At 45.9% G+C, this 18,382-nt stretch overlaps 1 protein-coding gene across 1 annotated transcript in view; it reads right to left on the reverse strand.

Moving 5' to 3' along the window:
* Window positions 1-3,395: 3,395 nt before the first annotated feature.
* The window catches only part of tmem88bl (transmembrane protein 88b-like), a 44,993-nt gene continuing 30,006 nt past the window's right edge, over window positions 3,396-18,382 (reverse strand). The window contains exon 2 of the mRNA XM_085967085.1: window positions 3,396-5,165. Coding sequence (XP_085823211.1) covers window positions 4,896-5,165 — 270 coding nt within the window. The 3' untranslated portion in view covers window positions 3,396-4,895. The remainder of the gene's footprint in view (window positions 5,166-18,382) is intronic.

Genomic DNA, 18,382 nt, shown 5'->3' on the forward strand with positions numbered 1-18,382 from the left:
TGGCGTCATGATTGGAACCCCCGCCCGCCCCCCCCAATAGCATGCTCCAACAAACTTCAGCCCACCCGAATGAGATTTACCTGAGGGCCTCTACCGATGAGACAGGTAGCCCGACATTGATCTCTTCGCTCGAGCGAGCTACCTGTGGAGGCGCGACCAGTGCCTGCAGCTCCCGCCGAGTATCTTATTTTGGACGTGCGTTGGTTGTGCAGCGCCGGAGACTGGCCCAGATCAAAATCTACCCCATAATACCAGAACTGATAGGTGTCAGTGTTGCAATGACACAATAGCAGAATTAATGGAAATTGGCATTGTAATGATTCAAGACTAGTATTCATTGACATCAGTATTGGAATTATATATAATATATACAAGCATTGATAGATTTCAGTTTTGTTATGGTATAGTACTAGCACTGATAGACATCAATATTGTAATGTATTAGAACCAGAACTGCTAGATGTCAGTTCTGCATTGATATACCAGCAGTGATAAATGTTCGAAATGTAATGATATAGTAACAGCTCTGAGAAATGTCAGTATTGTAATTATATGGTACAAGCTTTCATAGCTGTCAATATTGTGATATTATTCCAGCATTGATAGATGTAAATATTGCAATATTACAGCACCAGCAATGATAGATGTTGGTATTTCCACCTCCATGACGTTACCCGACTCCTGCCTCAGCTCACCTACTGCTGAAATCCTCATCCATGCCTTTATAACCTCTAGATTTGACCATTCCAACGCACTCCTGGCTGGCCTCCCATGTTCTACCCCCTGTAAACTTGAGGTCATCCAAAACTCTGCTGTCCATGTCCTAACTCGCACCAAGTCCCGTTCACCCATCACCCGTGCTCACTAACCTACATTGACTCCCAGTTAAGCAACGCCTCGATTTTAAAATTCTCATCTTTGTTTTCCAATCCCTCCATGGCCTCGCCCCTCCCTATCTCTGTAATCTCCTCCAGTCCCCCCCCCCAACCCGAGATATCTGTGCTCCTCTAATTCTGCCCTCTTGAGCATCCCTGATTATAATCGCTCAACCATTGGTGACTCTGCCTTCTGTTGCCAAGGCCCTAAGCTCTGGAATTCCCTCCCTAAACCTCTCCGCCTCTCTTTCCTCCTTTAAGACGCTCCTTACAACCTACCTCTTTGACCAAGCTTTTAGTCATCTGCCCTAATATCTTCTTATGTGGCTCGGTGTCAAACATTGTTTTATAACGCTCCTGTGCAGCGCCTTGGGATGTTTTACTACGTTAAAGGCACTATATAAATACAAGTTGTTGTTGTTGTTATTGTAATATAACTCCAGCATTAGTAAATGTTACTATTGTATTGATATATAATACCAGCATTGATAATGGCCAGTATTGTAATTATATTCTACCGGCATGGATAGATGGAGCAGATTCAGAAACTTTCTAAAGATAGTAGTCACACAGTTGCTGTATAGCAAGCCAATGGCAAGGACTGGTCCTGAGCTATTCACTGTACTTGTGCATGGGGATCACTGAAAATATTCTGGTTTGATCTTTATGAAATTTCAAGTAAAGATGTGTCATTCTCCAGGTTTCTGCATACAGCCACATTTATTCCTTTTGCATTTTTTACAAGTTGATTATTTTTAACAGCTTACTTTTCATTATATTGCACTAACGTGTTGCCAAACTGGAAGCAGTTCATCTTGGCATGAACAAAGGGTTAAAATTATCATGTGAATAGATATGATGTCAGATATTGATAACAAAATTATTCCAGCTGAACATTACATCTAGCAATTCGAACGTTATTTTAACAAACGAGCAGTATACATTAACCGTGATTTACACATTCAGAATTAGCTGAGGATTGGTACCGTGGGTGTCACAATTCTGTCAGAGCATCAACAAATATACAAAACCAGGTACTGATATTCAAGCATACTACAGGCGAACATCACCATGATGCCAGCAGCACAGAAAATGAATCTATGATTATCCCTCGTCCAAAAGCATGCTCCATGACTTTCTATACCTGCATTAAATAGGGCACAAAGTTAAGCAGAATCTCTGAGGCGTAGATCTACCTGTCCTCCTGCAATGCTTCTCCTCACACGGGGTTCACACACACACACATAAGGGTCATGAATACAGATCAGCATTTAGGCACTGGGACTGTTTGGATTCAGTGAAGAATATTTCTCAAAACTGCCTGCACCAAAAAAGATTTGGGGAAGTTGCTAACTTCACACCGGAAAATCTTCTCATGTTTATTAATTTGACAAAAAAAGTGTGTCTTTCTCCCCTTAGCAGCCATTCTGTAATTGAGGCGTATTAATCTAAACAGCAGGTGCTGTTCTCTTGTCTGTGCCAGATCTTGTTTCTAATGTTGTTTAAAAGGATGCCCAGATGACTCTGAATCTTGTGATACAATGCTGGTGCGGGGATAAACAGCCCAGATTTTGTGCATTGTGATGAGCAGGCTTATTTTCTTCAAATCTGATTATTTATTTTAAAAGAAATGCAATAAATACTTACAAGAACATTGAATTCTACGGATTTTTCCTTCTGGCTATTTTTGCAAACACTGAATGTGGCAGTTCTGCCACAGAATAGAACAGTGCGTGGTGTTGTGATGGTCCATTAACAGCACTGTCAGCAACAAACGTCCACACAACGGCAGTTAGTGGAACACTGGGCACGCTACATTCAGGTTGGTAAAAGTGGTTTCAGGTACACGTTAATGCAAAGATGGCAGCAGAACGCAGGAGATTACTGAACACACTACAGCAGTGAGATCAACTCACATGATTTAAGTTTGCTTGCTCATTCTGATAAAAGTCATGTTGCTCCTGATAAGGGGGATTTTAATCTCCCAAAATGGGATGTTTGGGTCGGGTGGGATGTAAAAATTTAAAAATCTAAAATCTGAACCCAACCAGCCTCGAATATGCCCACTTCCGGTTTTAACTGAGGCGTGACGGAGCGGGCAACTAACCGGTTCCCAGGTAGGCGAGTTGCTCAGTTAAATAATTTAATTAGGCTGCGTGCCTCAGATTTTATCTCCATTTTAAATTTAACCTGGCAGCTAAAGGGAGGCGAGGACTGCTGTGTGGAAGAGGCAAGTGCCTGTCCAGCATTGCTGTTGGGCCAGGAGTGCTTCCTCCCAGTCCCCCAAGCTAACATGCTTCCCTTCCCACGACTGGACTGCCTCCCCCCCTCCCCGACGATATCACTGACCCCCACCCACGATCAGAACCCCCTTGAGATCACCGACCCCCCCTCACGATCAGAGCCCTCTGTGATCATTGACACACCCCCCCCCCCCCCTCACGATGGGACCTCTCCCCGCGATCACCAACCCTCCCATCTCTACCTCACTCTGTCTCCGACCCCACCGCCCCCCCCCCCCCCGTGATCAACCCGACCCTACAAGCCATGCTGTACCCACCCCTTGCCCCGGCAATCTCTATCCCAAGCAGCATGAACTTACCTGCTCATAGGCTGCAGCCTCTGCTGCAGCGTTCCCCACCCGACAGGCCTGTCAATCAGGCTGGCTTCTGGGCGGGGATGCTGTTTAAAAACTCCACAGGGTTCGGGGAAACCCGGACTGCCGGGTTTCCCGACCAGAACTCCTCCCCACTGCTTGGAAATCTTGCCATCGTAAATATCGGGGCCAATGTTTCTTCCATGTAAGCAGTTGCTGTTTCTTCACTATTCTTGTAGCGCCACGCTGCCTCTGTAACTGAACCAGGGAAATTTTATTCTGGTCTCAACCCATTTGCTTACTTTTCATTTGTCATAGCCGCTCTCCTTTTTGTTTCCTCCTCTCCATATCTGTGCTTCCTTCTGTTCTATATTGATTATTTGCTGTTTCTGTTTAAACCCTGCACTGTATGTTACGCTGCTTCCCATTTCATTGTCTTATTCTGCTCAAGAATCACTCTCTTTAGGCCCCTTGTCACAATCGGGTTTCTTTTCCTGCCATCACAAATTGTTTGCTTTTGTTTTCTCTTTTTCCTCGTTTCTGCACTTATTTTAACTATTTTCTTTGCATTGGCACACGCAAGTCTATCTCCCTTGGTGTTGCACACGGGGAGTGTAGCCTTCAGGTGAAAAGAGGTTAGACACTGGGGGATAATTGGACCAGGACATGTAGATGTCATTCAGTCCCCATTTTAAAGTCATATATTTCTCTCCTTATTTTTATATTTCCATTATAAATTCCTATGTCCACATTTAGCTGTTGAATAGTTTCTGTTACTCCACATTTATATGATGCACATCTATCTATAATATGTTAAAAATCTTACATCTGACTGCATTAAACTGCCTATGTAAACCTGTCACACTGTAATAAAACCTTCCCACCAGTGGGAGTGCTGCAGTATCTCTGCTGGGGGGGGGGGGAGGGTGTCATTACAGTGTGACAAGTTTACTTAGGAAGTTTAATGCACTCCGATGTAAGGTTTTTAATCTATCATTATAGATAGATGTGTACAATATAGGTGTGGAGTAACAGAAACTATCCAATAGCTTAGAGACAGGCAAAGCTATGAAAAATAGTTGAAAATGCATGAGGCTACTAGTCGCATTCAAAGAGACTGCAATAAATATTTTCCTACTTAAAATAATAAAATTAAAAAGAAAAAAGCTGTCATTGCTGGAAATACACAACAGCTCAGAATGATGAGTTAACTCTGATGCACGTCTCGACCCAAAACATCAATCTTTCTCTTCTCTTTACAAATGCTGAGGGACCTGGTGTGTACTTTCAGCAATAGCTGTTTCGATTTAAATATTAAAATGTCACTTAATAATTTCACAATGCAAAAGACAAAAGATGGAACACAAGATTATTATACAAATGCAGTAACAGTCTGCAGTACATTCAGATCATCTAAAACACTGTCAGACCCAAGCCTTCAAACTGCTGTCCCATTCTTTTCCACAGCAACAGCAGCTGGGGTAGTCGTGCCCAGTCCACTTCATCCCTTTGTAGACGGCTCTGGAGTAGGGTACGAAGCAGAGGAAGAGGCGCAGGCGGCGTGCTACGCTGCAGTAGGTCACCATAGCAATCACAATAAGTGGGGACATTAGGACAAAGCCGAGAATGATGAGGGCAGAGGAACTGTTATCATCGAGGATAGTTTTACAGTAGTATGCATCCGAATGAATAACCTGCAGATCAAATATAAAAATGTTACTCTAACTCACACAGACAATGATTATTATATATTACTTGCTTATTGAAAGTTCTACAAATGCGGCTTTTATGCATTTTACTACAACAGAGATCACGGATAATGTCAAATCCCATTTTGTTAAATATTTTTAGCAAATTTTGTGCTCATCAAAGTGTGAAATAGGAATACTGGAACATGACTCAGCCAGTCAGCCCACCGTGTCGGCTCGGATTTTTTTTGTTAATTATGACAATTTTATCTTTTTAATCCTCGATTACCTGATCTTTCTATCTCTCTCTTAATCCCCTTACTTTCCAAGTACTCACTCTGTCCCTGATGATGATGGATTCTAGCAATTTTCCCACTTCTGAGATCAAACTTACTGGCCTGTAGTTAATTGGTTTGTCCCTTCCTCCATTTTTGAATAAGGTTGTAACTTTGGCTATCCTCCAATCCCACAGATTGTTGCTGGTTTTTACCGATTGATGGTTCAATAGATGGTGATAGTTCACCATGTGATTCTCGGGCTGGTCTCTGAATTGACTCTTGTTTCATCTCTTTGATGACTGCAGATTTCTCATGCATGCATAACAATAAAGAAACGTTTCAGAGAATGTGACCACCAATCTGAATAGGTCCTGAATATATTTTCCCAGGTCTTACAGTATTTGTGATTGACATGTTCCGCACAGTTTGCTAAACAGATGCAAAATGCCATTCACTATTCTCAAAAAGACTTCAGTTTTTAGCATCAACAATGATTGATCATGCAGACAAAATAAAGTATCGATTTATCCAAATGTAAATTATACAAGGTAAAGAAGATCTTGTAGCATCAGAACATCAAGTTCTAATGTGTGAGTAGAGTCTGAAAAGGGATTGTGCTGATGATGATATATTTGGGTTGGAGGATGCCCGCTGACAGCAAATACAGCTTCAAAATAGCACAAACAAGCAAAAAGTTCACACGTTAATAATAAGTGTGAAACACAATTATCAGCTCAGAGTCTCTCTGAAAACAACAAAATTATGATTTAAAGCTCCAGGGTTTCTGCTTTCAATCACAATCCAATTATCCCTGCTGAAAATGAACATGTGTGGGCATTCAAAGGGCACAGGGTTAGGCACGACTGTGATGCACCCCCCATTGTTGACAGCCAGTCTACACTCACACATGAAGATCAGCCAATTGAGCAGGATACCAGGGACCAATCAGCATGGTAGTGCCAGCAGGAGAGGAGTAAGGAGAGAAATGCTGAGGGAAAAAGCGAATACAAATTTGCTAAATAATTCAGAGAGGCCATATGAATGGTTGATTAGTGAAATCAAACATCCACCCTCGTTTTGAGGCCAGATTAAAGCTATTTTGTTGGGCAAAGTAGAGGGAGCCTTGCTGAGGAGCCAGCCTAGATTATCTGCTCAAAATCCTGCAGTGCGGCTTGAACCCGTGACATTCTGACTCAGAGGCCAAGCTGGCACTCAAACATCAATCTCAGTACCACTCCCTCACCACGAGCAGACGTAGAGCAGGGGCAACATGACCATCTGTCTCCATGGCTCTCTACTCCACCTTCACTTTATGATACAATATCTATTAGCATTTATTAGCATATATCAGTGTATAGAAACTGCTGCATTGATGCAGTAGATTGGAATAGGCCTAATTTCTTTTTGGATGTCTTTCTGACAGTTGTACGTTTAGTCACTGCATTCCTAACACAGGCAGTGAATGAAGATAAACTGCACATGATTTGCCGAAAGTTCACAAGGTGGGTTGGGATGAAGAAAGTCCTTTGGCCCATTTTATCTCATTCTTCCAGATTCCCAAATCGAACAATCTTCGCAGTACAGCACCGAGTTGTTTCTTAAATGAGTCCAGTGTTCTCATCTCAACCAGTAAGTTAAGAAAGGATCATCAGGCCTAAACTGCTGACCACCCAACTTCCTTTTCTGGCTCCCATGTTAGCTGATATTGTTAACGGTTTTCTCTCCTCAGGTACTGTCCCCCTCTCAATGATGAAAACAAGGGTGAGAATTTTTAAATCATGGCGTTGAGAAGGTGGTGAGGGAGAGAGATGGAGTCGGTGGCTAAGGAACGGAGTTTGTGTCAGGGACCGAAGACAATGTACTAGGATTTATTACAGTAAATGAGCGGTTGGCTTAGTTTAATTGCCTCTAGGTCCAGGCATGTTGGTCTGAGGGCTCGCAGCAGCTCCTGTTGCTCAGCGTTTGGTGCAGCAGCCTGCTGTTCAGCAAATGTCGACATTTTGTTTTTGCTAATAAAATTGATGCGCTATCAATTACCCATAAAAGACTGAAAGTTAAGAGAGTAACTAAAGGCTTTTATTAGCAAAGAACAGAGCATGCCTCTCGTGGTTGACTGGGTTCCAAGAAGGCAGGGGGCTGCAGGTCAATCACCTTTATACCTGGGCCTGTGTGGGTGGAGCCAGCCGAGACATGTTGAGGCATGCATAGGTACAACAGTGTGTAACAACACAACAACAACAAGTGGTTTACCACACCTCTGATGCACAATAATTGGTTTAATTGGTGTGTTATTCATTGTGTATTAATTTATCATATGTTTGTTTAATTCACTGGAATAAAACTGCAATTTGCAGTAATTCCATCGAAAGTGGGGTTACTGCCAAGTTAGCATCCCATTCTATGCAGTAACTGATAATTACATTATCACAGATAGGCCAGTTGGAGCCTTATAATAAAAAGCAGAAAATGCTGGAAATACTCAGCAGGTCAGACAGCATCTGTGGAGAGAGAAACAGAGTTAACGTTTCAGGTCGATGACCTTTCGTCAGAACTGGAAAAAGCTGGAGATGGAACAGGTGTTTAAGCAAGTGTGGGGGCAGGGAAAGGGGGGGGAGGGGAGGAAAGAACATAAGGGAAGGTCTGTGATAGGATGGAAGGCAGGAGAGATTAAAAGACAAAAGGGATGATGGTGCGAGGCAAAAGGAGTTGGTAATGGGACAAGTTAAGAAACAAAAGATGACTCTGGATGAAGTGTAAATGGCACTGGCAGAATGAAAGACAGCTGCCATGTGAGAGAGAAAGAAAAAAATATAGGGGCAGAGGTTATGGTTTGAAATTGTTGAACTTGATGTTGAGTCCAGAAGGCTGTAAAGTGCCTAATTGAAAGATGAGGTGCTGTTCCTTGAACTTATGTTGAGCTTCATTGGAACAGTGTAAGAGGCGGAGGACGAAGAGGTCAGAGTAGGAATGGAGTGGAGAACTAAAGTGACAGGCGACCGGAAGCTCAGGATCATCCTTATAACGTCAGTGTTACCTTGATGCTTTGATTCATGATCCCATTTCTGGTATAAAACTTGTATCACCTTCAGACGAAATAGTGGCGCCACTTATTCATGGCTTACATTTAGCTTGCTCGCCACTTGAACTTGCTTTGCCTTGCTGGGTGTGCCTGACAATGTAAAGCGTTTGTATTCAGAGTGTGTGTTGTGGCTGCAGTGATATCTCCTCTAAATGATGCCAAACATTTTCCTAATATTCTAACAATGAAAAATACAGCAATGCAAAGAACATCCCCATTTGGCAGGGCGCCACTTTATCAGAATAAAGGTTACATTTCCATCAACATGAGGCAATGCATTTTTTGTAGATGAAGTAACAGAATGTCTTTGTGAAGTTTGCTGCTTGTTTTCATTTGTGTGATGTGGTGCTTTAGAAGTAGTTAAATTCTACTGACAGAATAGAGTTATTATACTGGGTATACAGTAAAAATCATAGTGACAGTGGAACTTTTATTATGCTGCTAACTGCAGCATGGTCTGGTGCTGAAAAGATGCCTTGCACTCATTAAACTGGCAACAAGCTCAGTCCTCAGCATCCAGAAACATATTGCTTCACAACACTCAAAGAAAATATCCTCTGGCTTTTCAGTGAATAATACTGCTGTGTTCCTCACATAGAATTGAAAGTAATTTAAAAGCAGGCAGTGTACAGTTTGGATAAACACATCTATTATTTGTACCGGCATCACTCACATTCACTCCAGTTACAGTGAGTCCCTCTTAACGACATGTCGAATCTTCCAAAAGAAAGACTTTGGTGAGAATTGAAAATGTTGGCCAGTGAAAAGTGAACCCGGGCATTTCAGAGCTGGCAATTGCTGAATGGCCGGATGCCCTGAATGAAGCACCAAAGTGCTGAGAAGTAATCCAACTTGCAAATTTGCATTTACAGCCCAGAGCTATAACAAATCGCCCTCAAGGCCTAATTTTCAAAAATGGCTCAATCGATATTCAAAAACAACAGGAATGCAGCAATTCAGATTGTGCCAATTGTAAAATATGAATCCTCCCAAACCTGGCACATCATTAAAGGACTCCCATCACAAACCAATACGCACAGTCAGGGAACTGGTCGGTGATGTGTCTTTATGATTACATTTGTCATTCCAGAAGAAATATTGACCAGAGAACTTGCATTGAATACAGGAAAACTTCACGACTCATTTGTTATAGAGTGGCCGTAGCAATTCCTCCCCCCGTGTTAGGCTATGAAAGGCTATTCCTAGGTTATGCCAAGATGGCTGACAGGCTTCAATCCAATCGAGTTGGCTGATGCTTTGATCTGATGTCAGTGAGGCAGCAACTGGAGAGAATAAATCAGAATTGTTAGGACATGGAATCTCCTACCGGAAACAATAAGAGAACCAAAATCCATAATCGCTTAAAACAGAAGTGGATGAATATTTGAAAGAGGAACATTTGAAAGGGTAGTGTAAGGGGGGTAAGTGGATAGCTCTTTCAGAGAGGCTCAACAGGCACGATGTGGCAAATGACCTCCTTCTATGATGTAGAATTCTATAGCCCCGATTTTAACTCCCGGCTGGGAGCTGTGCAGGCGGAGTCCGAGGCGGATGGCAAACCATCCGACCGCTTGCAGCATGAGGCCCGGGAGATTTTAACTAACTAATATTTTAATTATTATTATCTGAACGGCAATAGATTGGGCGAAGGGGAAGTGGAACGAGACCTGGGTGTCCTTGTGCACCAGTCGCTGAAGGTAAGCATGCAGGTGCAGCAGGCGGTTAAGAAGGCAAATGGTATGTTGGCCTTCGTAGCGAGAGGGCCTTGGTGAGACCACATCTTGAGTATTGTGTGCAGTTTTGGTCGCCTTATCTGATGTTCTTGCCATGGAGGGAGTGCAGCGAAGATTCACCAGACTGATACCTGGGATGGCAGGAATGACATATGATGAGAGATTGGGTCGATTGGGCTTATACTCGCTGGAATTTAGATGAGAGGGGATCTCATTGAAACTTATAAAATTCTAACAGGACTAGACGCAGGAAGGATGTTCCCGATGGCGGGGGAGTCCAGAACCAGGGGTCACAGTCTAAGGATAAGGGGTAAGCCATTTAGGACAGAGATGAGGAGGAATTTCTTCACCCAGAGAGTGATGAACCTGTGGAATTCTCTACCACAGAAGGCAGTTGAGGCCAATCCATTAAATATATTCAAGAAGGAGTTATATATATTTCTTAAGGCTAAAGGAATCAAGGGATATGGGGAGAAGGCAGGGACACGGTACTGAATTTGGATGATCAGCCATGATCTCATTGAATGGCGGAGCAGGCTCGAGGGGCCAAATGGCCTACTCCTGCTCCTATCTTCTATGTTTCTATGTAACTCACAGGCCTCATCTGCATGGGCCCCCGTCCATCTCCCACCCAAACCCGCTAGGAAGCGATAGCTGGCCGGCGGGCAGGAGTGGGATTTTGGGTGGTACCTGAAGGAATGACCCTGGCAGTCCAGGGTAAGAAGTTGGGAGAAGGGTCAGGTGGGCCACGCAGTCGGAGGAGAAGGAGGGAAGCCTGGGGCTGGGGAAGCCCAAGGTTTCCTTGTGGAGCCAAGAGGAGCACTCCTGCTCCTCCTGGCCCACAAGCAAATAAATGAAAATGAAAACAACTTAGCTGTTGGGCCTTCTTCTGGCCCAGGTTCCTCCTGCCAGCAAGTTGGCCTGGTGGGGAAACCACAATGTCTTTCCCGCGCAAGCCTCGGTGAAAATTGTAGTCTGGTCTAAATTATGTTTGATCTGCTTATTTAAATGAGGACACTGCTACCTTGTGTGGGTGTCCTATTCGCCTGCTCATATTGGAACACGCGTAAAGGCAACAGGATCAGTGGGTGTAAGTACAACCAGCCATTTTAATTGCCTGCCACCCGGTTTCTATGGGTAAGTAGAGACGTTAGATGTCAAGTGACTGCCCTTGACATCAAAGCAACATTCAATCAAGTGTGGCATCAAGGAGCCCTAGTAAAACTGAAGTCAATGGGGACCAGGGGGAAAGCTCTGCACTGGCTGGAGTCATGCCTAGCACGAAGGAAGATGGTTGTGGTTGTTGGAGGCCATTCATCTCAGCTCCTGGACATTGTTGCAGGGGTTCCTCAGGGCAGTGTCCTAGGCCCATCTATCTTCAGCTGCTACATCAATAACCTTCCTTGCATCATAAGGTCAGAAATAGGGCTGTTCGCAGATGACTGCACAGTGTTCAGCTCTATTCGCAATTCCTCAGATAATGAAGCATGCAACAGCATCTGGACGACATTCAGGCTTGGGCTGATAAGTGGCAACTAACCTTCGTGCCACACAAGTGCCAGGCAACGACCATCTCCAACAAGAGAGAGTCTAACTGCCTTACAAATGCCATGGCTACTAGAGTACGTCAGAGGCTGGGTAGTCTGCAGCGAGTGGCTCACCTCCTCACTCTCCAAAGCCTCTCCACCACCTATAAGGCACAAGTCTGGAGTGTGATGGAATACTTTCCACTTGTCTGGATGGGTGCAGCTCCAACAACACTCAGGAAGCTTCTTTTCTCCACTACCAACTGTCTACTTAAACCTCTCCCCTCCCCTCCACCCTCACCTCCAACAATGTGCAAGGAGCTCATTGACTTCTTTGCGACTAAGATTGGGATCATCCATTCAACTGCCTCTGCCGCATCCGTCCCTTCTCCTTGCCCTCCAACTAAGCTTTCCCCAAGATTCTTCCTGCCCTAGCCCTGAACCTATCTGTCTATGTCCTCCTGAAGACTGTTACTATCCATCTCATTGTTTACTACATTTCCGAGTTTCATATCATCTGCAAACTTTGAAATTATGCCCTGTACACCCAAGTCCAGGTCATTATATATCAAAAAGAGTAGTGATCTCAACACCGACTCCTGGGGGCACCACTGCACACTTCCCTCCAGTCTGAAAATGACCGTTCACCACTACTCTCTGCTTTCTGACCCTTAGCCAATTTTGTATCCATGCTGCCACTGTCCCTATAATCCCATGGGCTATAATTTTGTTAACAAGTCTATTATGTGGTACTTTCTCAAACAACTTCTAAAAGTCCATGGCCTAGAAATTCGGTGGCGCCGCATTTGAAACATAGAAGATAGGAGCAGGAGTAGGCCATTTGGCCCTTCGAGCCTGCTCCGCCATTCAACGAGATCATGGCTGATCATCCAAACCCTAGCACCCGGTCCCTACACCGACAGCCATCCCACCCAAGCCCTATCCCCATAACCCTGTAACCCCATGTATTTAATCCCCCCTAACACTAAGGGTCAATTTTTATCATGGCCAATCAACCTAACCCGCACATCTTTGGACTGTGGGAGGAAACCGGAGCACCCAGAGAAAACCCACGCAAACACAGGGAGAATGTGCAAACTCCACACAGACAGTCACCCGAGGCCGGATTTGAACCCGGGTCCCTGGCGCTGTGAGGCAACAGTGCTAACCACTATGCCACCGTGCCAAGCTCGCCTGGGCGCCGGAATTTGCGCTCTGGCCAGAGCCGCTTGCGCCCTCCCGATATTCAGTGGGAGCGCCCCAAGAGGGACTCGGGGCACTGCTCGAGGCTCCCCGCGTCCCACTTGGGGCACTCAAACTGAATATCGCCGCGCTACGTGCCACAGCGCCACATGCTGTGGCACGGCGCGCTGCTGTACTGCAGGCCTTCCTCCCCTTCTTAAGGGGGAGGGGCCTGCACCAGCGCGATCACCGATCGCGAGTGCCAGCAAAAGAGCCCGACACCGAGAAGTGCCGGGCTTTTGGGACACAGCCGGCACTGCCCGGGGGGTGGATCAGGAGGCCGGGGAGGGCGGCGCGAGGAGGTGCTGGCAGGCGGCCACCGGAAAAAATGGCCGCCCCGCACCTCCACCTTAATTTGCACCACTACCGCCACAGGTAGGCCCTGTGAACCGGTCGCAATTTGCGACCGGCGTTACAGAGGCGGGCGCGACCAAATATCGCGATCGGGGCGGGAGCGGGGCGCTGCGCACACCAATGACGTCATCGGTGGCGGCGCAGCGCTACAAGCTAATGCCGCCATTAGCGCCCCGCTAAATATCGCGGGAGGCGTGGCCAGTGGCGCTAAAGCCACTGAGTGCCCTCTTTGGGCGCTAACTGGTGGCGCAGCCCACTGAATTTCTAGGCCCATATGCACATCAACCGCATTACCCTCATCAACCCTCTCTGTTACTTCATCAAAGAACTCGATCAAGTCAATCAAACACGATTTGCTTTTAACAAATCCATGCTGACTTTCATTTATTAGCCCATACTTTTCCAAATGCCAATTAATTTTGTCCCGGAATATTGTTTCTATAAGTTTCCTCGCCACTGACGTTAGGCTGACTGGGCTGTAGTTGTTGGGTTTAATCGCTCTCCCCTTTTTTAAACAGAGGTGTAACATTTGCAATCCTCCAGTCCTCTGGCACCACCTCCTATCCAAGGAGGATTGGAAGATTGTGGCCAGAGCCTCCGCAATTTCCACCCTTCCCTCAGTAACCTAGGATGGATCCCGTCCGGACTGAGTGACTCTTCTACTTTGAGGACTGCCAACTTTTTAAGTGCCTCTTTATTTTTATCCTATCCAATATCGCTACTGCCTCCTCCTTGACTGCTACATTGGTAGCATCCCCTTCTCTAGTGAAGACTGGTGCAAAGTATTAATTTAGTACCTTAGCCATGCCCTCTGCCTCCACAAGAATATCTCCTTTTGGTCCTTTATCGGTACCACCCTTCCTTTGACTACCCTTTTATGATTTATGTGTTTATAAAAGACTTCTGGGTTCCCTTTTATGTAATCTATTCACATACTCTCTCTTTGCCCCTCTTCTGGTAATTAAAAAAAAATTGTTCCTGGGATGTGGGCGTCGCTGGCAAGGCCAGCATTTATTGCCCATCCCTGATGTTACAGTGGAGGAGCAGGAACAGCTCGAAGGAAATTCCCAGCCCTGGACTAACCTCATTAAAATGTAATTTCCAACTGTTTTACAGCTACTTCCGGGTGCTTTGTGCCTGTAGGCGTTTTTTTGCTCCAAATTTTAACGGCACACACCAATGGCCTGCTGCCAAGGGCACAACTCCCCTGAATTCCTGGGCAGCAAGGACATGCCCTAACTGATAATGTTTTCATTGACGTAAAAGGTACTTTAATAGTCTATGAGCTAATAACTAAATAGTTCAAATGTGATTTTTTTTCCCTCCTTTTTGGTTTCTGCTTGTTACAAAGCGCACTGCACTGAAGTTAATCACCAACGGTGCAAGGAGGTGTGGATAGTGCGTCACGCTCCCACTTCATTGATACTAGTGTTACTTCATCAGAATTCAGTGCCATTAGAGCAACTGCAGACTGCTAAAGGCAAGGGCTTTGGATGCGGACGTTCTCTATTAAACAATAGAGTAGTATGTGACTGGAAAAATGATGCCGAAAGCAAACCAAAACAAGCAACTCCCTGAATGCACAGCCTGGTGAATTATTGATTCAGTAGCTCATAATGCTATCAAGCCACACTTACTCACCAATAAGCTGCTCAATGACGCTCAGCTCGAGCTCCGCCAGGACCACTCGGCTCCAGACTTTATTACTGCCTCAGTCCAAACATCGACAAAGGAGCTGAATTCCAGAGATGAGGTGAGAGTGACTGCCGTTGCTGTCAAGGCAGCATGCGACTGAGTGTGGCATCAAGGAGCCCTAGTAAAACTGGTGAATGGGGATAGTGGGGTGGGGGGGCGGGGGAACTTTCCAGTGGCTGGAGTCATACCTAGCACAAATGAGATGGTTGTGGTTGTTGGAGGCCAATCATCTCAGCCCCAAGACATCGCTTCAGGGGTTTCTCAGGGCAGCGTCCTAGGCCCAACCATCTTCAGCTGTTTCATCAATGACCTTCCCTCCATCATAAGGTCAGAAGTAGGGCTGTTCGCTTATGATTGCACAGTGTTCAGCTCCATTTTCAATTCCTTAAATAATGAAGCAGTCCATGCCTGCATGCACCAAGACCTGTACAACATTCAGGCTTGGGCTGATAAGTGGCAGGCAATGACCATCTCCAACAAGAGAGAGTCTAACTGCGCCCCCTTGACATTCAATGGCATTGCCATCGCCGAATCCCCCACCATCAACATCTTGGGGGTCGCCATTAACCAGAAACTCAACTGGACCAGTCACATAAATACCGTAGCTATTAGAGCAGGTCAGGGGCTGGGTATTCTGCAGCGAGTGGCTTACCTCCTGACTCCCGAAAGCCTTTCCACCATCTACAAGGCACAAGTCAGGAGTGTGATGGAATACTCTCCGCTTGCCTGGATGAGTGCAGTTGCAACAACACTCAAGAAGCTAGACACCATCCAGGACAAAGCAGCCCGCTTGATTGGCACCCCATCCACCACCTTAAATATTCACTCCCTCCACCACCAGCGCACTGTGGCTGCAGTGTATACTATCCATAAGATGCACTGCAGCAACTCACCAAGGCTTCTTCGACAGCACCTCCCAAACTCGCGACCTCCACCAACTAGAAGGACAAGGGCAGTTAAGTGCATGGGAACACCATCACCTCCAAGTTCCCCTACAAGTCACACACCATCCCGACTTGGACATATATCACCGTTCCTTCATCGTTGCTATTCAAAATCTGGAATTCCCTACCTACCAGCACTGTGGAGGTGCCTTCACCACGTGGACTGCAGCAGATCAAGAAGGCGGCTCACCACCACCTTCTCCAGGGTAACTGGAGATGGGCAATAAATGCTGACCTTGCTAGTGACACCCATATCCTGAGAATGAATCAAGTAGCAGGATACTACTTAGCTTGGGAACAGTGGCATAGTGGTCATGTTACTGGACTAGTAATCCAGAGGCCTGGACTAATAATCTGGATACATGAGTTCAAATTCCACCACGGTAGCTGAGGAATTTAAATCTGGAATAAAAAAGCTAGTATCTGTAATGGTGACCATGAAACTACCGGATGGTTGTGATTGTTGGAGGTCAATCATCTCAGCCCCAGGACATCGTTCAGGAGTTCCTCAGGGCAGTGCCCTAGGCCCAACCATCTTCAGCTGCTTCATCAATGACCTTCCCTCTGTTGCGTCCGTGTATAATAAGACACAGACTGTGGAGAACGGTACAACAGGTGTTTACTCAAAATGGCTCACACTGCAACTGATCTGTACAGATTACTACTCAGTGCTATATACAGCTGTGGTCACTGCCGGTACTGCAGTATACATGAGCTGTAAAACATAGTTCCCCCCTTAAAGGTATATAGAAACATAGAAGATAGGAGCAGGAGTAGGCCATTCGGCCCTTCGAGCCTGCTCCGCCATTCAACGAGATCATGGCTGATCATCCAAACCCTAGCACCCGGTCCCTATACCGACAGCCATCCCACCCAAGCCCTATCCCCGTAACCCCACGTATTTAATCCCCCCTAACACTAAGGGCCAATTTTTATCATGGCCAATCAACCTAACCCGCACATCTTTGGACTGTGGGAGGAAACCGGAGCACCCGGAGGAAACCCACGCAAACACGGGGAGAATGTGCAAACTCCACACAGACAGTCACCCGAGGCCGGATTTGAACCCGGGTCCCTGGCGCTGAGAGGCAACAGTGCTAACCACTATGCCACCAATAGCCTTTGCGTCATGATCACTAACCTTAGCCGAGTGTAACTACACCCAGATTGACAGGGAGGCCCTCAGCCTAGTGTGGGGAGTGAAAAAGTTCAATCACTATCTGCACGGGCAGAAATTCACCTTGCTGACTGATCACCAGCCTCTTGTCTCCATTTTTAATCCGAAGAAGGGCGTTCCGGTGATGACTGCCGGCTATACATTACAATTCCTCCCCTTTTAGATTAACAGTACCATAACACTCATTTAACAATTAAATATCAAACTAATTACAATTAACACTTTTAACATGCAACATTAGCTGAAAATAGTCTATTTATATATTCAGTCTTTGGGGAGGCTTCCTGATCCTTTCTGGATAGCGCCTTTCCCGAATGTTTTGCTTTTGGTGCGGAGGCGATTCTGGCCCCCTGTCGTCGGTTGGTTCATCAGCTTCCGATGCTGTTTCTGGGGTAGATGCGACCTGTACATCGGGTTCATCACCAGGTACGTATGGGCGAGGCATGGGGTAGACTTGTTCCCGTGACTCTAGGATCTGGTCAGCATGGCATCTCACGATGCTCTCCCCAACGTCCACTGTGTACATTAGTGGGCCCTGCCATGTGCATATCGTTCCTGGCTGCCATTTTTCTGTTCGGTAGTCGTGGGCCAAGACTGGTTGCCCTACATTGAAGCTCCTTGTTGGCTTCTCATGGATGTGCTGGAATTGCTTACTCTCAACATCTCTTCGTACGTTTGGTCTGAGAAAATCCAGGCGAGATCTTAACCTTCGGTTAAAGAACATCATGGCTGGGGCCTGGTTGGTGACTGCATGTGTCGCATTCCGGTAGGCGAACAGGAAATTGTCCACCTTGTGCTGCAGCGGAATGCTGTCATTGTACATAGCCTTTATTGCCTTCTTAAAGGTTTGTACGAACCTCTCAGCCAATCCATTTGTGGCTGGATGATACGGGGCGGATGTGTAATGCCTTACCCCATTCTTTTTCAAGAACCTCCGGAACTCTTCGGACACAAACTGTGGTCCGTTGTCGGAGTAAATCTGTTCTGGCAAGCCATTCCTGGCAAAAATGGTCCATAGGACTGCAATAGTTTTCTCCGTGGTGGTGAAGGACATTTTGATGACCTCAGGCCATTTCGAGTGCGCATCCACGGCTATTAAAAACATTGAGTCCATGAATGGACCAGCAAAATCAATATGCACCCATTGCCATGGAGATGAGGGCCACTCCCATGGGTGTAGAGGGGCCTGTGGTGG

This window comes from Somniosus microcephalus, chromosome 25 (assembly GCF_052327205.1).
Source record: "Somniosus microcephalus isolate GS21.2 chromosome 25, FLI_Smic_1.0, whole genome shotgun sequence".
Taxonomy (NCBI): domain Eukaryota; kingdom Metazoa; phylum Chordata; class Chondrichthyes; order Squaliformes; family Somniosidae; genus Somniosus; species Somniosus microcephalus.